The sequence below is a fragment of the Schistocerca americana genome, chromosome 9, assembly GCF_021461395.2.
Source record: "Schistocerca americana isolate TAMUIC-IGC-003095 chromosome 9, iqSchAmer2.1, whole genome shotgun sequence".
Taxonomy (NCBI): Eukaryota; Metazoa; Arthropoda; class Insecta; order Orthoptera; family Acrididae; genus Schistocerca; species Schistocerca americana.
In genome coordinates, this window is record NC_060127.1 from 19,616,243 (window position 1) to 19,639,014 (window position 22,772).

Here is a 22,772-nt window from a genome sequence, read left to right on the forward strand (position 1 = left end):
ACCTCAATGTTCACTTAGAGAATGGTGAAATAGTGCATGTTAATGAAAATAATTTTCGTGAGCGAATATTAAGCACGCCAAAAACAACCCTGACTGCATTTTATTATCTACGTAAAAGGGACGATTTCGCCAAAGCTCTTCTATTGAGGTGCCGAGATATTATACCTGGATCATATCAGGAAAATAATGGAAACGTCGTGTTCAAGGAACCCCTGATCATAACTGGTCTGGTGCTAAATCCAAAGATGCTTTAGGTAGAGTCTACATGGTCAGAGTTATGAACATTCAGACAGGTGTGAGACCAAAGGGTTATTAGAAAACGATAATCATTGTGATCCAACACTAGAGGAGACCCTACGGTACAGATTAGCGACCAAATTGAGAAAGCTTTTTGCAATATTAATAGCAACCTGTGGGCTTTCAAATCCACAGAAAATGTGGGAGAAATACAAAAGTTACATGGCAGTAGACATATTGTACAGGTTGGAATCCCTTACTGTTCCATACAATGATTTACTCTTCAAAGAAGCTCTCGCGAATATGGTAGACCACGTAATAATAATAAATGGAAAAGACTCATCTAACTTTGTGTTGAATCAATTAGAATTGAAGAAATTAGTAGTGATTTACTACGAGAAATGAGTTATGACACTGTTTCCTCACAACAGCAAGTCAATACATATGTTCCACAATTAAATCCAGAACAGACAACTGTTTTCAACAATATTATGCAACAAACTGAAAGTGATGAAGATGGTTTTTTTCTTCTTCTTAGATGCTCTGACAGGAAATGGTAAGACTTTTCCTTTAAATTTGCTCTTAGCCCAAATTTGCAATGATAAAAGAATTATTGTTGCAGTCACCTCCTCCAGATTAATTACCACACTACTGGATGGTGGCCAAATGGCTCATTCAGTACTTAAGCTGCCGTTAAACTTAGCTCACGAAGAAAAACAGAAAAAAATAGCGATCGTGGACTGATGTTGCAGCAGTGTAAGCTATTGGTTTGGGACGAATGTACAACATCCAGCAATTGAAGCACTAAATCGTACCATGCAAGATATTACAAACAACCAAACTGTCGTAGGACGGAAGGTCGTATTATTGACTGGCGATTTTAAACGGACTCTGCCAGTAGTAACTAAAATAACACTGGCAGATGAAGTGAATGGATGTTTAAAGGCGTCAGTCTTATGGCAACAAGTTAAAAAAATTTAATTTGGAAACAAATATGTGTGTACAACTGCCCAATGACACAGAACATGGGCAATGTGCAGATGCTCTTCTGAAAATCGGGGAGAATCGTTTTGATAAAGACACCAATGGCATGATCACATTACGTGGTGGATTCTGCAATATGTTAACTGTGCAGAAGAGTTGGTGACCAAAGTTTATCATGATCTGCAAACAAATATGGGAAACAAAGGTTGGTTGTGTCAGAGAGCAATTTTGGCGCCGACTAATGAATTTGTAGGACAGATAAATGAAAAAAAGTTATGTCACAAGTAGAAGGAGAAATTTTAGAGTATCTCTCTGTGGTTAATATTATAGACACTGAATAAGCCATTTCTTGCCCGAGAAAGTTTCTTACCTCTTTGGAACTCTCAGGAGTGCCTTCTCATAAACTGACTTTAAATTTGATGTTTCAGTCTCTTAGTGAGAAATTTTGATGTGGGGAGATTGTGTAATGCTACACGCTTAAAAATTGCACATCTGGGCCGAAACATTGTTAGAGCTACTATAATTAGTGTTTCAGCTAATGGAGAAAGTGCTTTGATTCCACGAATTCCAATTACACCGACGGATTTGTCTTTTCAATTTAAAATATTGCAATTCCTGCTAAAAGTGGCTTTTGCAGTGACCATAAATAAAGCACAAGGGCAGACACTCAAAGCTGCTGGTGTGCATTTAGAGGAAGGTATTTTCTCTTGGACAGCTTTATGTGGTGTACTCACGTGCATCCAACCCACGAAAGGCAAGACGAAAAACATTGTTTATACAACTGTGTTGAGATAAGATGTCGCAATAAGTAATTGATAGGAAATCATATTTTTGTAGTTTTTAATATTTTTTAGTAAGGTTCCAAATATGACAAAAATAATACAAACACATTCATAATGCATTTATACACCAGCACTACAAACATCTGCAAAACTACATATCCAGTTATTGACAAATTCCTAAAAGACTCCCTCACCATTAAACATCATACCAGAGCTACTGATATGGGAACACAGCCGCAGGTAACAGCTGGTCTGATATACGAAAAAGAAAGAAAGAAAAAAGAAGAAAAAGATAAAGAAGAAGAAGAAGAAATAAAAAGCAATGACAAATATTTATCAAAACTTTAAAATACATAGTGTTAGAATAGATTATGATATTTTCACATGGTGGGCACAAAGTAACCCCCCCCCCTTCCCAACCTCATGGTACTGGAAGGGTTAAACATAAGATGTCACGCTTCTCACTTGAACAAATTATTTTTTTAGGTTATAATTTAGCATTGGAGGTCAGCATGGAGGGTAAAAATCGTAGAGGGAAACAAAGAGATGTATACACTAAGCAGATTCAAAAGGATGTACACTCCTGGAAATGGAAAAAAGAACACATTGACACCGGTGTGTCAGACCCACCATACTTGCTCCGGACACTGCGAGAGGGCTGTACAAGCAATGATCACACGCACTGCACAGCGGACACACCAGGAACCACGGTGTTGGCCGTCGAATGGCGCTAGCTGCGCAGCATTTGTGCACCGCCGCCGTCAGTGTCAGCCAGTTTGCCGTGGCATACGGAGCTCCATCGCAGTCTTTAACACTGGTAGCATGACGCGACAGCGTGCACGTGAACCGTATGTGCAGTTGACGGTCTTTGAGCGAGGGCGTATAGTGGGCATGCGGGAGACCGGGTGGACTTACCGCCGAATTGCTCAACATGTGGGGCGTGAGGTCTCCACAGTACATCGATGTTGTCGCCAGTGGTCGGCGGAAGGTGCACGTGCCCGTCGACCTGGGACCGGACCGCAGCGACGCACGGATGCACGCCAAGACCGTAGGATCCTACGCAGTGCCGTAGGGGACCACACCGCCACTTCCCAGCAAATTAGGGACACTGTTGCTCCTGGGGTATCGGCGAGGACCATTCGCAACCGTCTCCATGAAGCTGGGCTACGGTCTCGCACACCGTTAGGCCGTCTTCCGCTCACGCCCCAACATCGTGCAGCCCGCCTCCAGTGGTGTCGCGACAGGCGTGAATGGAGGGACGAATGGAGACGTGTCGTCTTCAGCGATGAGAGTCGCTTCTGCCTTGGTGCCAATGATGGTCGTATGCGTGTTTGGCGCCGTGCAGGTGAGCGCCACAATCAGTACTGCATACGACTGAGGCACACAGGGCCAACACCCGGCATCATGGTGTGGGGAGCGATCTCCTACACTGGCCGTACACCACTGGTGATCGTCGAGGGGACACTGAATAGTGCACGGTACATCCAAACCGTCATCGAACCCATCGTTCTCCCATTCCTAGACCGGCAAGGGAACTTGCTGTTCCAACAGGACAATGCACGTCCGCATGTATTCCGTGCCACCCAACGTGCTATAGAAGGTGTAAGTCAACTACCCTGGCCAGCAAGATCTCCGGATCTGTCCCCCATTGAGCATGTTTGGGACTGGATGAAGCGTCGTCTCACGCGGTCTGCACGTCCAGCACGAACGCTGGTCCAACTGAGGCGCCAGGTGGAAATGGCATGGCAAGCCGTTCCACAGGACTACATCCAGCATCTCTACGATCGTCTCCATGGGAGAATAGCAACCTGCATTGCTGCGGAAGGTGGATATACACTGTACTAGTGCCGACATTGTGCATGCTCTGTTGCCTGTGTCTATGTGCCTGTGGTTCTGTCAGTGTGATCATGTGATGTATCTGACCCCAGGAATGTGTCAATAAAGTTTCCCCTTCCTGGGACAATGAATTCACGGTGTTCTTATTTCAATTTCCAGGAGTGTAGGTTGCAGTAAGTACTGGGAGATGAAGAATCTTGCACAGGATTGAGTAGCATGGAGAGCTGCATCAAACCAGTGTCAGGACTGAAGACCACAACAACAAGAACAACAACAAACAACAGGCTATAATTTACGCCTAAAATTTCCAATATTGATTATGCCCACTTGTGGGTTCCAATAAACCTACGATCTCAGTCCATAGACTCCGAACTACTTCCTCATTCAGATATTTTTCATCCAGAGGATCCAACGAACTCCTTCTGTCTTGGACTAATCTTATCAGTTTCTCACAGTCCGTATTTCGTGAGTGAAAACGTCGGCCGATCTGACTGAAGAAAACAGACTTTTTCTGAATTTCAGTTACTGTCGTTGGGCGATGATACCGGCTACATTATGACCGCCCATGTAGTGGGGTACTGATTTGGAAAGACCGGGAGTCTTCGCCCGACGACAGTCATCGGTAGTATCCATCGATGTCGGAGTCATTGTGACCGCAATCTTGGTACTGGAGACTGTGAACTGTCTGAATAACTGTTAGTTTTTCGGGGATGGAGTTCTACTCCACTGTGGGTACTTTAAGACATGGTGCTTTTTGAAGTTGTATAATTAGCAGACGGTCACGTCTTCTACGACCCTTCTGACATTGACACAACAACTGGACGAAGCCATATGGACGAATATTGAGTGTACCGCTTCAGTAACATATGGTGTCTGCTTCGTACATGCCCATGAAACAATACAAGCACAAGCAGGTCATTCTACTGCTCCTCATAAACTCTGCAATAGGTTCATATCAAGAGATAATACAACCAGGTTATTCTTTAAGAACTACATCGAGAAACCACTGTCACCTAACAGACAATCTACACCATGCGATAAAAAGTATCCCGGCACTCCTATGTTAAGCAGATAGCCCACTGGATGTCACATGAGGAGGACCCACCACTATAAAAGGAGTGTTGTCAGTGGACAAGCAGTAACAGCAGAATGGGTGAGTCAGAAGAGCTCAGTGATTTTGAACAAGGACTACTCATTGGACGCCACCTGACTTGCAAATCCGTCACGGACACTGCAAGTTACCAAAGTCGAATGCTGGTGATGCGATTGAGAAGTGGAAACACGGAGGAAGAACTGCAGCTAACCCGAGGCCAGGCTGGGCAGATGTACTGACAGACAGGGGTCGTCGAGCACTATGGTTCGTGGTTGTAAAAATCGCATTAAATTAGCGGAAGGAATCACTTGTGAGCCCCAGAGTGCCACCACTAGTGCAGCTCGAACAGTTACAGTACGTTGGGGGTTAAAAAGAATGGGATACAATGGTCAGACAACCCCTCATAAGCCACGAATTTCTGTAGTCATTGCTCCGCGATATTTGAGATGGTGTGAAGAACGATGCCACCAGATAGTGACTGACTGGAAACAAGTGATTTTCACTGATGAATCACGCTCTACCCTGTGACAGATGGATGGATAACGTTGCCTACCATCATGCATAATGCCAACAGTAAATTAATCGATGAGATGGTGTTATGGCATCGTCGTGTTTTTCGTGATTATGCTATGGCCTCATAATTACGGTACACAAACCACTAAATGCGGAAGTATGCGAACACATTTTACAGCATTCTGTATTCCATACAGTAGAGGAACAGTTGGGAGACGATAATTGCTTATATTATCTTGACAACACATCCTGCGATAAAGCATCATCTGTGAGGCAACGGTGTGCAGACAGTAACATTCCTGAAATGGACTGGCATTCCAGAGTTCCGATCTGAGCCCAATGGAACATCTTTTGGGATGGATTAGATCGTCGAATCCGCGCCAGACCACAGTGCCCGACATCGCTGTCTTCTGTGGTTCTGGCTCTTGAGGAGGAATGGGTTGCTATGAATATTCAGACACCCCACTGAAAGTGTCTGCAGGAGAGTTCAAGCAGTCATAAAGGTGAAGGGTGGATACACTCCTTATTAATGCCCAGTAATGGATGACTGGATATTCTAGATTAGATAGTGTCAGTATCAGTCACATTGAATGAGTATTTCATAATGTAATGACAACCCAAAGAGAAAAAATAGTGTTTATGCACATAACCACGATACAGGCATGTTGGCGTAAAGGTGTGTAGTGTCAAGCATTCTAGATGTTACTGTAAAGGGTATCCTAAATACTAAAGTTATTATTAATGGCCTTTTAAGGCTAGTGTGACAAAGATACATGATATGTAAAACATTCTCGGTATTCCTGCCACGTCAGTTCTGGATAAAATTTCGAGCTTTCGACGATTACCTCCATCGTCATCGTCAGGAGCTGACTGTGTTGACTGCTGCTGTGGTAGCCCTTTTTTATAGCCCGTGGACGGCTTCTGATTGGTCGGCTTATGATTGGTCGGCCATTACGTGCTGCTGTCGCAGACGATGTCACTGTGTGCGCCGGTAGCGCCACCACTTCCGTTGGAATGTAAACCTTGGAAGGAACGTCTCTGGTGCTTCTCTGCATCAAGCGCTCATTTCCATGCACAGCTCAGGTGGTATCCGCTATCGTGGTTAAAGTTATTTTGGCTCATTCTTATTTCAACAGCCTCCTTAATAACAGAATCCCAGTACGTGGAGGCATGGGACAGAATTTTTGTTTCATCGAACAATATTTTATGTTTGTTCGTGAAGCTTGCTCTGCAATTGCCGATTTCTCCAGTTCTCTATTTTTAATATGGCGCTGGTGTTCTGCGCAGCGGTCGGAAACGGTAAGAATCGTCTGACCTATATAATTGCTTCTACACTCACAGCGTATATTATAAACTCCAGGGACCCTGAGGCCGAGATTGTCCTTAGTAGGGTGCATCATCTCCTTAATTTTCTTAGGAGGACGAAAAATCGGTCTTATACCTCGTCTACGCAGGACTCTTCCTATGTTGCTGGAAATCGGCGCAAAAAAAGGAAGAACCGCAATAGGTGTTTCATCCTGTGAGTGTGCAGCATTTTCACGTTCCCTTTTTTTGGAGAACGCTGCTTTCATATCGCGTGCACCATAGCCATTCTTTCGGAACACAGATGGTTAATCTCGAACTTTAAGTGGTCCTCTATATACCAACGTGTTCAAAACGGCTCTCTTCTGAGCAGGATGATGGAAACTCTGTGCATTCAGGTATAAATCTGTATGTGCCGGCTTACGGTATTCAAAGTGGCCAAGACACCCGTCCGCCTGTTGTTGTACTAAAACGTCTAAGAAAGGCAGTCTCCCTTCCGTCTCCATCTCGACAGTGAACTGGATGTTCGAATGCATGCTGTTCATGTGTTCCATGAATTTTTCGAGAGCTTCTGCGCCGTGTGGCCAGATCATAAATGTATCGTCATTGTAACGATAAAATAAGGATGGACGGAGGGGAGCCGAATTTAATGCGCGTTCCTCAAAATTCTCCATAAAAATGTTAGCCAGTGATGGAGACAATGGAGAGCCCATCACCATACCATCTGTCATTTCATAAAATTTGTTAGCATACAAGAAGTAGGTGGTCGTCATCACGTGCCGGAACTACCTTATAGTTTCAGGAGGAAAAAGATCCGCCAGCATTTTCAAAGTGTCCTCCACAGGAACTTTAGTGAACAGCGATACCACGTCCAGACTGACTAAAATGTCATTTGGACCATCTTAATCTGTTTGATTTTCTCAGTGAACATCTGGGAGTTTTTGATGCGATGTTCACACCGGCCGACTATAGGAGTCATCAACTTTGTTAGGTATTTTGCCAGCTTATAAGTAGGAGAAACAATTGCACTGACAATAGGTCTCATGGGAACATTATCCTTGTGGATCTTCGGTAGTCCGTGCAACCTGGGCGGTCTAGGAGCTCGGACTCTGAGATTTTTTGTAACATCGTCTGGCAGCCCGGAATTCTTCAGTAACTTCATGGTTTTTCTGCTGTACGTCATTGTTGGGTTCCGTTTAAGACATTTATATGTACTGCCCTCCAACAACTGTCCAAGACAGTCAGCTCCTGACGATGACGATGGAGGTAATCGTCAAAAGCTCGAAATTTTATCCAGAACTGACGCGGCAAGAATACCGAGATTGTTTTACATATAAGTGCCGTCGCGAAAAACTTCGTTCCCGAAGATACACGATATTTACGGAGTCTCACTTTGTTAACTAAATACGAAAAAATCCCATCACCAAGAAGGAGTTGTGCAGCATAAACGAAAGTTGATAGGCGTGTTTCTACGTCTGAAAGATGAGGGCTGTACAAATTTCACGCCAGTCGCAGAAGAGTGGCGATAGTTGCGCCACAGTGAGGATGTACAGGGTGTCCGAAAAGTCTTTCCCTGATTACATAAATTGATAACTCAGGCTAGAAGTAAGATACAAATATGAAACTGGTGTCTAATTGTTTACAAACTATCAAAGTTTTCTTCACACATCAGTAAACTTCCACATGAGCACCCTTGGTAGCACGTAGCACATCTAGGCGATATTCAATTTCCGTCCACACATTGGCCAACATCACTGGAGGGATCGATTCAACGACTGTGGTTACCCATTGCCGCAGGGTTTCAAGATCTGGTACACGTGTTCGGTAGACCTCGTCCTTGACATAGCCCCATAAAAAGAAGTCTAATGGGGTTATGTCAGGAGAGCGTGGAGGCCAAACCGTTGGCCCATCACGACCAATCCATCGCCCAGGAAAGGTTATATAGAGATAGGCACGGACGTCCAAACCCCAATGAGGCGGTGCACCATCTCGCTGAAACAAGACATCGGGGTGATACTGAAGCAGCTGAGGAACAGCATACAGCTGCAACAAGTCCAGATTCCCTGCAGGTGTGATGGTAGCCTCAGCGAAGAAGAATGGCCCGATAATTCGATCGTGCAATAGCGCGCACCAAACATTCACCTTTGGACTGCCTCTGGTGCACTGCATGACCTCGCCAGGGGGTTGTGAACCCCAAATGCGCACATTATGGCGATTCACTGCTCCACTGACAAAAAAGGTCGCTTCATCAGAAAAGGCAATTCGTCTGAGATAACCATCATCATCCTCAATACGTGATAGGATTTCGACCGCAAAGTCATATCGACGTGTACTGTCATTGGGCAAGAAGGCCTGAACGATTTGCACTTTGTATGCACGAAACAATAAACGTTTGTGAAAAATGTCATGGAGAGAGCTTTTTGGCATCTGTAATTCATGTGAGGCCCTGCTCACCGATTTCTTCGCACTTCGCAGAAAAGACTGCCTTACAGCTTCCACCTTGTCTGCTGAGGTTCTTGGTCGACCAGACCTCGGAAGGTCAGCAACCGATCCTGTGTTCTTGAACTTCTCATACCAGGCTTTAATGCTCTTGACATCAGGTAGATTCCTTCAAAATGTTGTCTGGAATTGTCTCTGCACTGTGGTTGGTGATCGTGTCTCATGGTACCACAGGACACACTGTGCCTTCTCCTGATTGGTTAACATGGCTTCTTGGGCACTGCACCTCATCCACTACTTACGTACTGTGAACCTAAAACAGAAAAAAAACTTTAATAGTTGTAAACAATTCGACACAAGTTTCATATTTGTATCTTACTTCTAACCTGAGTTATCAATTTATGTAATCAGGGAAAATCTTTTCGGACACCCTGTATATCAGATTCGCTTTAAATATACGCTGTAACGGTCTTGAGCTTTAGGTTACCTATGATATTGGACTTGATGAGTTGATGTTAGTCACGTATGCCTTAAGGCGACAAAGATGCAATTATAAGCACCTTATTGAGTTCGAAAGAGATGGTGGAAAAAAGGAAATGAGCGTACGGCATTATGGGCCAGGAGTCCCCCATTCGGGGACGTTCGGCCGCCTAGGGCAAGTACTTGTTGCATTCAACGCCACAATGGGAGGACAACACAACCAAACACAACACAACACCCAGTCCCTGAGCGGAGAAAATCTCCTGCCCCAGCCAGGAATCGAACCTTGGCGTGACATTCCGCCGTGTTGACCACTCAGATAACGGGATCGGTGAAAGAACTTAGGTTAGTGTTGTTTAACGTCCCGTCGACAACGAGGTCATTAGAGACGGGGCGCAAGCTCGGGTTAGGGAAGGATGGGGAAGGAAATCGGCCGTGCCCTTTCAAAGGAACCATCCCGGCATTTGCCTGAAACGATTTAGGGAAATCACGGAAAACCTAAATCAGGATGGCTGGAGACGGGATTGAACCGTCGTCCTCCCGAATGCGAGTCCAGTGTGCTAACCACTGCGCCACCTCGCTCGGTGAAAGAACTTGTGTGATAGGGCTAGGAGAAGCTGGATGTTCCTTCTGTGATACTGCAGAAAGACTTGGAACGAATGTAGCTACTTTATATGGTTGCTGGTACCAATGGTCACGCCGGCTGCTGTGGCCGAGCGCTTCGCCTAGTCCGGAACTGCACTGCTGCTACAGTCACATGTCCGAATCCTGCCTCGGACGTGGATGTGTGTGATGCCCTTAGGTAAGGTTTAAGTAGTTCTAAGTCTAGGGGACTGATGACCTCAGATGTTAAGTCCCATAGTGCTTAGAGCTATTTGAACCATTTCAACCAATGGTCACAAGAATGTACGTTTGCAAGACGTTTGGGCTCCAAACGGCCACATGGCAGTACCGAGAGGGAAGACCATCGCGTTTGGCATAAGGCTCTGTTGCATCGTACTGCATCTGCCGCAGCAATTTGAGCAGCAGTTGGCACCACAGCGACACAAAGATCTCTTACAAATTGGTAACTTCAAAGACGGCTGAGAGGCAGACGTGCATTCCACTGACCCAACACTACCACCACCAATTGCGACTTCAATGGCGTCAAGCGAGAGCTCATTAGAAGGCAGGGTGGAGGTCTGCTGCGTTTTCTGATGAAAGTTTGTTTTGCTTCCCTGCCAGTGATGGCCATATGATGGTTAGGAGGAGGAAAGTTGAGGACCTGCAACGAACCTGCCTGCATTGTAGACTGTAGACACACTGGACCTGCACTCGGAGTTGTGGTCTGGGGTACAATTCCGTATGACAGCAGAACCGAATGTTCCTTCTGTGATACTGCACAAAGATGTGGAGGGAATGTAGTCACTGTACATGATTGCTGTCAGTGGTGATCATGAGAATTTACAGTCACAACAAGACTGGGCTCTGGATGGCCACGTGGCTCTACCTAGAGTGAAGACCATTGTGTTCAATGTATGGCTCTAACACATCACACTGCATCTATAGCAAACATTTGAACAACAGTTGGCACGCAGTGAACTATTACAAATTGGTTACTTCAAGGACAGCTCCGAGTCAGATGTTCTGTGGTGCAAATTCCCACTGACCCCAAACCACTGCCATTTGCAACTACAGAGGTGTCAAGTGAGAACTCATTGGAGGGCAGGATGGAGGTTTCTTGTGTTTTCTGATGGGAGCTGGTTCTACATTGGTGCTATTGATGGTCATCTGTTGGATAGGAGGAGGCCAATTGAGGGCTTGCAACCAACCTGTCTGAGTGCTAGACACACTGGACCTATGCTTGGAGTTATAGTCTGCAGTGCAATTTGGTATGACAGTAGGAGTACTCTCGTGGTTATCCCATGCCCTGACTGCACATTTGTATGTCAATCTGGTGATTCGACTTGTTGTGGTACCATTTATGAACAGCACTCGAGTTGGTGTTTTCCTGCGTGATAACGCCCGCTCATATAATGCTGTTGTAACCCAACATGCTCTACAGAGTGTCGACATGTTGTCTTGGCCTGTGAAGCCACTCTTATACGACCATAAGCCATGATTTTAAATAATTTCGTTAATGTTTATGTATAATTGTGAATCATTTAAGAATAACCATTTCAAAAGAATAATTAGTGTATTAAGAACTTCTAGACAGAAGAAGTTGTAGTTACATCACTTCTGTTTTGTCTATGTCTATAAATAGTGGAGAGAATAGAGTCTCACTCTCGTTTCTGTCATTTTGTCATTTTATGTCAGCTCATTTTGTCTCATGCTGCCTGTATTCTGTTTGGTCGTGTGAGCCCTCATGACATTTAATTGTGAAAATATATAGTGTGAAACTATTCAATGCTTTAATTTCAGAAGTACCTTCCACCCTACCTGGAAGTAATTATAACTGGGAATGGGGAAATTTTTATTATTAAAATAAACTGATATTTATTTTTCTTTAAGTGAATTCAGAGAAGAAAGATAAGGAGCTTCAGTGAATAGAAATTTATTCATAGTTGAAACTGCGAGAACTTTAAACATTCTCGATCACTGTACCACACAGCACAGTACACCAATTGTCATTGTTTCATTAGTCGAACGAAATTTAACACAGGCATACTATCTTTGCCAACATTAACGAACATTGACTTTATAACAGCTCCCAAAAATAACTTTTGACGTGAATTCAACTTACTTGCAAGAGTGTAAAATTAATCTAGGCAGAACTTGCTTAAAGATTATAGACTATATTAATTGATTAATCCGCCAAAGTTAAAGAGAGAAAGATACTACAAAGTATTCAACCCCTTTTTTGAGCTCTAGGTAATTTCCAAGAATGATTGCCTATCGAAGTCGATGGAACCAAACGATACATGTCGAACATGCGATCGTAAATCGATCATGCGTCTGCAGTGGCGGGTGTTGTGGTCAATTATTTGTGATTATCATTTTTACCTTTTTTCAATCGTTCCCTTACTTGCTGTAAATTACATACCTCCGCGAATTATTTGTGAGTTACTAGGAAAACTCAGACTAATTATATCGTTAGTGAGTGGGATGTCTGGTGTTCTTGACGTTTCTTCGGCAGATTCTCTCACATGGAAGAATCTAATTCCATGTTTATCCAGCGTAGAAAATTGTTTGACTTTTTGTCGTAAATATGGAGTACTAAGGGACGAGGAAAGAAGGGACTGTGTACACTGTGGTGGTGCGAAGTGTGTAAAACATCGTAAGAACAGTTGCGATGCTGAAATACCGTTACAATTTCATTTCCGACAGTGCAGAAAACGAACGAGTACCAGGAAGAGTACATGGTTCGACTCCTTTAAATTATCCATCCAGACCACTGTAATGAACTTTCATATGGCGACAACACCGACGACGAGTAAGGTAAGTCGTCTCCTTTGCAATTACAGGTAGTTTTGTAACGCTCTTCTTTTGTCGTTGCTGTAGTGACGCCCGCCACCGGAGTCGCATGATGGATTTACGATCGCACTTTCAATATGTATCATTTGGACCTAGCGACTTCGATAGGCAATCATTCTTGAAAATTACCGAGCTCTGCTTTAAGACGAATTTTTAAGACAGGAAATTATGGCATCGGAGGAAATTGTGGCATCGGCTCGCAAAGAAAATTAACAATTATCACATTCTGAGGTCAGAAGGAACCTAGGTGCAAACGAACTCGACGTCCGAAAATAGCGCAAGAATTGTAAACCTCAATTAACAGATTGACGTGGGATCCAGACAAGGAAGAGATCAGTTAGGTAATTATCATCAATTAAGGCTTTATTGTGTTTTCCATTATTGAATAATGGTGCAAGTGTGATTAATCGAACAATGTAGTGTTATTAATTTTTATTGTGACTAGCCTGTGATTTTCCGTTGCATGTGCCTGTTTTATTGGCTGAGCCTCAATGAAAGAGAAAGTTTAACACTGGGTATCGATGTACACAGAACTACTCAAGTCTACAATAAGGTAAGCACATTGATATTTGCGATCTTGCATTTTCATTGCACTTTGATCTTGATGACTGATAGTGCTGTAATTTGGTTTGGTTTGGTTAACTAAGTCAAGATATTTTGTAGTTTGCAATAATACATAGTTTCCGCGATTTCGTCAGTTAGTGTGCATTCAACTTATTATGAAGTTTCATTTACTGGGAGAATCTGTTGTTGAAGCTATCGTGATTTGTTTAAGGCATCGTGTTTCAACAGCAATGGTAAGAACACATAAAGGAACCATGGCATCTGACAGGCCGACCGATCTGGTATCACAGGAAAATGTAGCTGATTTAGACGACTTAGAGATATAAAATATTCCAATGCCAGTAAATAGCAGATTTGGTAGTCGTAAGTCATCGACCCAAGATGCCTCTGAATTCGTTACTGAACACAGCTAAGCATGTCCTGAAGCGGTTTTGCATCAACATGTTGATGAAATCATAGAATCTGTGATATTACTGGAGGAGATACGCAGTTAAAGAATGACGTCTGACCTACTTACTCCTTTTTTAATCAGATTAGATGAACGACGTAAGGAAAGGGAGAAGAGACAGGCGGAAAGGGGTAAGAGATTAATCGCCAAGCTTAGGAAAAGGAAAAACAATGTGACAGAAAATTAGTAGGGAAAGATAGCAAGATTTTCGATGCTTTGGAACAAATCCATACCAAATTGGCCAACTTTAACCGTAAATATGAGAATTTTCTGAGCTGGTCGCTCAATTAAAGTTAGACTTAGAAGGTATCCAGGGAAAGCAGACCAAGATTGAAAATACCATACATAAAAGACCGAAAACTTGGACTTGGAAGTAGACAATCAAAATATATCGATGAATATTTGAGTAAACAATCTAAAAAGTGGGAAGAGGACATGTCCGAATGGATGGAAGCTAAAAATACCGAAATTAACACCAAGGTCAATTCTGAAATAGCTTTAATAAATTTATCAGGGCATATGCTCCAAAAAAAAGCAGTCAAAATGGACTGACTACCTAACTGTATTAGACAATTAAATTTATCTAATTCGTTTACTAAACACACGCCATCTGAGGTAATGTTTAACGAAATAGAAAAGAATGGATGGATAAAGCCAGTAACTAAAGTATCCGAGTGAGCCGGCAACAAAAATTATCAGATACGTGGAGTTTTACAAGAACAGCGACGTAATGGTCAAAAGACAAAGTCCCAGTTCAATAACAGGTTAGGAAAAATAAAATAGAACATAATTGAAGCCAAGATTCTCATCAGAACGTACCCTAAAGCGTCTTTATTTAAAAAAGAAAGTGGTGATCTCTTTAATCTGGACCGTGCATTGTTGTAGATATCACTCATGAAGGGTACTATCTAATTTGTTATCCAGAAACTAAAAAGAGAAAAGGTTCGTTTTCATAAGGATACAAAAAAATATTATGAATAAGATGTTTATTTTCACAGAAGCGGTGATTAGCAATGAAGTTATTCTTTAATCAAAATGTTTCTTTTGTCATTTGGCATTTAAATGCACACTTTTTTTCTAAAAAAGATTTACTCCATGTGTTAGCCTGTAGTTATGCAAACTTTCCGTAAAGTTTGAGCCTTCAGCTAATATATTCCAGTTTTGCTGTTAATGAACTGTTCCCTCGCAGTTGGAATATTTATCTGGTTTTACTTAAGTAAAAAGTTTGTAGACAGGAAGTCAACATTTAACAGATTTTAAAACCAAAAATGAATAATTGAACAAAGTAATAGTGAGGAGGATCGATTAAGTAAAATTAAATTGTCGCGAAAAAAATATCGGCAGATTCATAATCGATTATGAGAACATTCTCGATTGCAACTAAACGCGCAAACGTCTTACTATGTAACTCTTAAGTTTACAAACAAATAAATATGGAACGTAAAAGGAGCGCAGAGAGAGATAAAATCAAGTTTTGACGTAACGTTTGTGAAACAGTAGTGATGCGCTAAAAGAAATAACCGGAATTGATCCTCGGAACATTTACACTGTAAATGGTTAGTTTTATCGAAGCGATAAGCGTTGCATATCTTTATTTATTTTATCCATAGCATCTAACATTTCAGTCCGCCTGCTTAGCCGGGTGGTTACGTGTTTGCCTCCTATGCAGCGGGTCCGGGTTCGATTCCCGGCTGGGTTGGGGATTTTCTCCGCTTGTGGAATGGGTGTTGCGTTATCATCTTCACCGGCGCGCAAGCGGCCGAACTTCGCCCGATGGGGCCTTCCGACCTACAATGCCATACGTTCATTTTCATCGAATAGTGCAACAGATGGACATTTTTTTAAATATTTACTTTGTGTAGTATATGGTTTACGATTCATTAAAACAAGTTTACAAAATTAGCTATACTACATTTGTTGTAATTAAACGTAACCAGCATATCTACTGTTGTAGGTATTTTTTTTATAGATTATAAACAGCAAATAAGGCTTAATATATTTCCAGAGTTGTTCGTTATCTTTAATAGACTTTATATCGTATTTTGGGGATCTAATTGGACAGCTGAAAGCGAATGTAGAATGCTCGCTTTCGGCTAAGTTGTCTATTAGCACACTTGCAAGTCTGTGAATAAAACAGTTTTTCTTTAGTCTACATGGCACTGTGTGCGTTTTCCTTCTTTTGAGAAAGAATTTTACGGTGTCGTAAATATACAAGAAAGGCAGTGTTAGCATGTCCAGCGTCCTGGAAGTATATTTGCAGGAGTCTGTAGTTTTGTGTGCTTTAATGATCCACATGGCTTTCTTCTGCATTCTAAAAGTCCTAAGGGTAGCTAGAGAACTGCAGGTTGATGCACTACTTATGGCCATCTTAAGGACAACCCAATGTATCTATAAGTTTACTCTGTTGCATATTATGATAAAAGTGTGGCTTTAAATAATTGTAGAATCGATTTGCTAGAAAGTAATTTGTACTCTATACTATACATTAGAAATCAAACATCAGTAAAGTAAATAAATTTTAACTTACAGCAACTGAGTGGAACAGAAAAAATTAACAAAAAGTATTGTAATGATTTGCCTAGAAACAATCTGTGATTAATTCCCCTTTAGGATCCAAAGAAGAGGGAGGATTCACGCATATTAAAAACTCTGTTATGGTCATTTAACATATCATTTAGTTTCAGATACTTCGTTGAAATATTTCTCTCCCTGGTAATAGAACCTTAAGCCCCATTAACATTCAGCATCCTTTTGTAACAAAACTTTGCTTGTTTTAAGAGAGCCGTAAATCACTTTTCCAGGTTGATTGTTAGCAGTGCAACCTTAGAACTTCATAAATCTGCCTTTTCAGTAAGTTTGTACATACGTACATCTATAAATATTCATTGTAATTGGAATTTCCAGTTTGGAACAGTCTAGAACCAATCCCATCAACATCTTTTCTTTTTTCTGCCTCCCCTAAGTTAGGATTTGGGCCACATTAGCCCGTGTGGAGACATACCACAAATTTTATTTCTTAATGTTATTGGAGCATTGTATAATTTGCTCGCAATAGCAATCTTCATTCCCTCAACAATAGCTTCCAGTGCCTTTTTAACTTCACTGATAGAATACTGAATTTCTTTGGTTTCTCAAAGAATTTGTAATGCATATTTTATTGTGTTGCAAGGATAGCTAAATTAATATGACATGGTCAAGCATGTCTCTTAGGTCTCTGTTGATATAAAAATATCATAATATTTTAAATAAGTGTACTGAAATAAAATTAGCCTAGTTACAATGCAGACCAAACATGTATTATAGATGGTTTACATAAATTTTTAAAAGTGGCCAAAAGAGGACACACATGACTGTACTTATGGCCATAATGGGAACCAAGACTGAATATGGCTCTGTTGATGGCCATAGAAATTTAATGGTATGTCTCTGGGTTGTATCATATTTAATTAATGCACCAGCTTTTTAAGAACAAACAAACAAACAAACAAATGCTTATATATTTAAGTGAATGGCACATGTCATGTTGTTTGCAATAAGCTAATGTAAAATTGGCTGTTATTCAAAGGATGCTTAAAAATTCGCTAATTGCGTCAAAGTGACCATTAGTGGGGTAGTACCCGAGCTGGACTCTTGATTGTATTGTGCAGGCTTGAAACTGTGTGTGCAATAATTTCCGTAGCTTTGACTTTGCATAGGGAGTGTTTTGTGTAAAATGTGCCACACACAAAATTTAATATAATTTGATATTGGAGAACAATCACTGAGCAATAGGACCCATATCATATTTGTAAGAGACTCCAAGTATCTCACAACTAAGTAGAGCTTTATGAACTATCTAATATAATGTATCTTGTACTAGCCCAGTTGTGTAAACTTCCAATATGTTAGGAAGATCATATTTACGTGATGTTGCACTTTTACCTGTGGTTCTCCATTTGTTTAGCTTAACTGCTTGTACTGTTGTCAGATCCTTGAGTGTCTTCTGAAGTATAGTTCTTATTTCAATATGTTCTGTTATTTGCAGTGTTTTGTTGCTGCTTTAGGTTTCACTTTGTCAGAACTATGAACCATATTTGGAACATACACTTCTTTACTGATTATCTACCAAAACTTGTAGCTAATGCATACATGGCTGATAAGTGATCTTTTATACAGAAATAAAACTAAGTGAGATGATGCAGTGGTTAGCACACTGGGTTCCCATAAGGGAGGATGACTGTTCAAATCCACATCTGGTCATCCTTTATAAGTTTTCAAACAATGGAAAAGCCAGGATGGAAGAATGGCAGTATTATGAAAATGATAGATTGCTACTCTCTATATAGCGTAGATACCAAGTCACAGATAGGTGCAACAGAAAGGCTGTCAAAAAAGTGAGCTTTTGGCCAAGAAGGCAGTCTTTTTGTTGTGCCTCTCTGTGCCTCATCATCTCCACTATATGGTGAATAGCAATCTAACCTTTTTATAATATTGTCTCGTGTAAGAATTTTACGATTTCCTCAAATCATTCCACGAAAATGCCGGCCTGGCTCCTTTGAAGGGTCATGGCCAATTTCCTTCCCACTCCTTGAAAAAATGTGAGGTTGTGCTCCACCTATAATGACCTCAGAATTGACAAGATGTTAACTCTTATCTTCCTTTCTTCCTTCTTTACACTGGGGGGAGGGGGGGGGGGGGAGGAAGATGAGTTTGTGAATTCAGTTTAGCAGCATATGTTGATCCTGCATCATATTTGAACTTTTGTCCAGGTTGTTCCTCAGTGTGTCCAAAACTTCAGGCACTAACGAAATAGTAGAAGTCACGAGTCATTGACAGGCACACAATGGGGTGGGTAGAGGAAGAAAGACTGGAAAGTGAGAGGAGGAGTTGAGGAAAGGTATACAGTGGCTCAAATGGCAGTGACACGGTGTTTATTGATATGGGGTGACAGAACAGAGGAAGAGGATGCTATTTGGTAGAGTGTGTGAGAGCTGTGGGTTACTGGAGATTGAGGCCAGGAGGATTACAGGAGCAAGGATAACTCACACCTGTGCAGTTCAGGAAAGCTGGTATGAGGTGGAAGGATACAGATGACAAGTGTTGTGAAGCAGTTATTACATTCAAGCATGTTGTGTTGAGCAGTGTGTTTCCACCACTGGGCCGACCAGCTCTGTTCTTGACAGTGTGGTGGTGGCAATTCATTTTGTGGACAGTTGGTTCATCGCTCTGCCCACTTAAAATACTGTGCAGAAATTGCAGCAGAGCTGACATACGGTGTGGCTACTTTCACAGGTGGCGCGGCCTTCGGTGGTACTGGGCATAAGCTTTTGGTGCTAGAGAGGAATGCTGAGGACTGGATTGGTAGGTCAGGTAACTAATGAAGAAATTCTGAATAGGTTCAAGAAGATAAGAAATTTTGTAGCATAATTGGACTAAATGAAGGGATCAGTTGATAGGACACATTGTGAGACATCAAGAAATTGTCACTTCAGTTTTGTAGTGGTGTGTGTGTCGGGGGGGGGGGGGGAGGCGTAAAAATTCCAGAGGGAGACTAGATGACGAGTACAGTAAGCAGGCTCTAATGGATGGTGATTGTAGTAGTCATTCAGAGACGAAGGACTTGCACAGGATCGAGTGCTGTGGAGAACTTGGGACTGAAGACCATAACAACATTATTTTATATTTTCAAACATTGATTATTTTATTTTTTACTTACTGTTGCCTTACAAAGTTTTGACAAATACTCCCTTGCCGCAGTTTATTTATTTATTTATTTTGAGGTGTGGGTTGGGGATGAAATGAAAGTATTCTGTTTTTGAGAGAGACTGAAATGTTTACATGAACACGTCTGGTGATTTATTATTATATATTTTATGTTACAAGATTTAAGACACTTAGTTGCAAAGCTCTAATAGCTGACTTCAAAATTCTGTTGCCATCTTTCCTGTTTCTTTTAAAGTTCACTGCCAAGTCCTATGTACAGTTGTTTCATTCTTGGAACTAAAATGTATTTCCACATCTATCACTTTTTAGATTTTGTCTTCTGTTCCTAAAATATGATCACTACAAATAGAATAATGTAAGTGTCATGTTGCTCCACCTTGGTTTGTGTTTAGGAGGAAAAGAAGTTTGCTATTCACAAATGAAACTTCCCTCAGACAGAAGAGCAACTTCCCAGTATTTGGAGAATCTCCTCTTACATATATTCTCTTTCCAGTGCTGAGCTGTTCTATCAATATAACTCTTGGTTGTTGACACTGAACTGGCAGTTTCTTTGCATAGGCTAATTTGTTTTCAACCGTGTTTTGTGGGAAAAGGAATTCTGTTACTGTTGGGAAGCTAACATGTAAAAGAAGTTTGATAATTTTCGTTGAGCACACACAACAATGAAGAGGCGAGAGTGAGTGAGGCAAGAAAAATTACACAAACTATTATGAGACTGAATGCTGTCAGGACTAAAGAAAATTGTTCAGAGATGCTTCAAGAAAAATATACATTCCTATAGCAGACTTATATGAAAACCCATTAATAAAAGTGGTTAGACATAGACACCTCTTGTTGTTATCAGTTACTTCTTCAGATGTAGAAGTAACTTCGGGTGTGTCCTACAGAAGTGTGATGGGACCCTTGGTGTTCATGTTGTATATTAATGACACTGCAGACAATGTTAATTGTAACCTCAGCCATTTTGCAGATGATGCAGTTGCCTAGAATGAAGTACAGTCTGAAAGAAGCTGCATGAATGTTCAGAGTGATCTTGATAAGATTTCAAAGTGGGGCGAAGATCGGCAACTCGATTTAAATTTTAAAAATGTAAAATTGTGTGTATCACAAAACAAAACAAAAAAAAAAAAAAACAACCATCGTATCCTAGGCTGTAATGTCAATGAGTCACTGTTGGAATCGGCCAACTCATATAAACATGTTGGTGTAACACTGCGTGGGGATACGAAACGGAATGATCACAAATGCACAGTTGTGGGTAAAGTAGCTGGCAAACTTCAGTTTCTTTGTAGAATACTGGGGAAGGGCAATTAGTTTATGAAAGGAGATAGCTTACAAATCACTAGTGTGATTGGTTCTAAAATATTGCTCATGTGTGTGTGACCCATACCAAATAGGATTAATAGGGGATATTGAACGTATACAGAGAAGGATAGCACAAATGGTCACAGGTTTGTTTGATCCTTGAGAGAGTGTCACAGAGATATTGAAGAAACTGAACTGGCAGACTCTTGAAGATAGATGTATAATATTCCAAGAAAGTGTATTAACAAAGTTGCAAGAATCAGCTCTAAATGTTGAATCTAGAAATATATTACAACCTCCTGCATATTGTTCATGTAGGGACTGAGATGGTAAGATTAGCATAATTACAGCATGCACATAGCCATTCAAACAATCATTCTTCCCACACTCCATTCACAAATGGAACAGGAAGAAACCCTAACAACTGGTACAATGAGATGCACCTGTGCCATGCACATCATGATGGTTTGCGGAGTATAGATGTAGCATCTTGAATTATTACCAGAAAATCTCTAATTTTATATTATAGATTATTCAGTTGCTATTCATCAAATAGTAGATCCCACACTGTTTCTGTTGGAAAAAAAAATTAATGCTTTATCATGAAATGGTTTATTCACTGAACATTGTTTGCTACAATTCTAACAGTGCTTTGCAAATCGGTAGTCAGTATGTTGAGATAATTTATAGAATGAGTCATTAACAAGATATTGATTTCATTTTGATCTGGATTCCATGATTGAAACTATGTATGTGTGGAACAGTTAAGGTTTCAAAGAAGTGCTTACTTTTAACCAACACTAATAAACTAGTCAAAGGATCAGTGAAACAAAATGAAAACATTCCTTCAAATACACGCTTTAATTCTCCAACGAACAAACCTAGAATTGAAACTTCCTGGAAAATTAAAACTGTGTGCTGGACCGAGACTCGAACTTGGGACCTGTCTCTTTCATGGGCAAGTGCTCTACCACAAGTAAAGCTGTGAGGAGGGGGCGTGAGTCGTGCTTGGGTAGCTCAGATGGTAGAGCACTTGCCCGCGAAAGGCAAAGGTCCGAGTTCGAGTCGCAGTCCGGCACACAGTTTTAATCTGCCAGGAAGTTTCATATCAGCACACACTCCACTGCAGAGTGGAAATCTCATTCTGGAAACATCCCCCAGGCTGTGGCTAAGCCATGTCTCCGCAATATCCTTTCTTTCAGGAGTGCTAGTTCTGCAAGGTTCGCAGGAGAGATTCTGTAAAGTTTGGAAGGTAGGAGACAAGGTACTGGCAAAAGTAAAGCTGTGAGGACGGGGCGTGAGTCATGCTTGGGTAGCTCAGTTGATAGAGCACTTGCCCGCGAAAGGCAAAGGTCCCGAGTTCAAGCCTCGGTCCGGCATACAGTTTTAATCTTCAAGGAAGTTTCATATCAGCACACACTCCGCTGCAGAGTGGAAATCTCATTCTGGAAACCTAGAATTTTCCATGTACTTTTATTATGGTGCATGATTTAGCCTCAGGTTGTTGTTTGTGATTGGTGTTCACTTACTTCTTCTCCTTCTTTCTTCTTCTTCTTCTTCTTCTTCTTCTTTTGCAGAAGATGGCACCAGTGAAATGTAGAAGTTCTGCTTGTGGTGCTCCTCTCATCAA

General features: G+C 41.5%; 1 protein-coding gene across 10 annotated transcripts in view; it reads left to right on the forward strand.

Moving 5' to 3' along the window:
- The first annotated feature begins 15,504 nt into the window (after positions 1–15,504).
- Positions 15,505–22,772, forward strand: part of LOC124551077 (gastrula zinc finger protein XlCGF7.1-like) — a 430,243-nt gene continuing 422,975 nt past the window's right edge. For 7 of the 10 annotated variants that reach the window (XM_047125998.1, XM_047125993.1, XM_047125988.1 and 4 more), the window contains exon 1: positions 15,505–15,690. In XM_047125998.1, the coding sequence (XP_046981954.1) occupies positions 15,688–15,690 (3 nt within the window). In that variant the 5' untranslated portion in view covers positions 15,505–15,687. Of the gene's footprint in view, positions 15,691–15,759; positions 16,089–22,772 lie in introns of all 10 variants that reach the window. The other 3 variants (XM_047125991.1, XM_047125992.1, XM_047125990.1) reach the window with 3 other exon arrangements.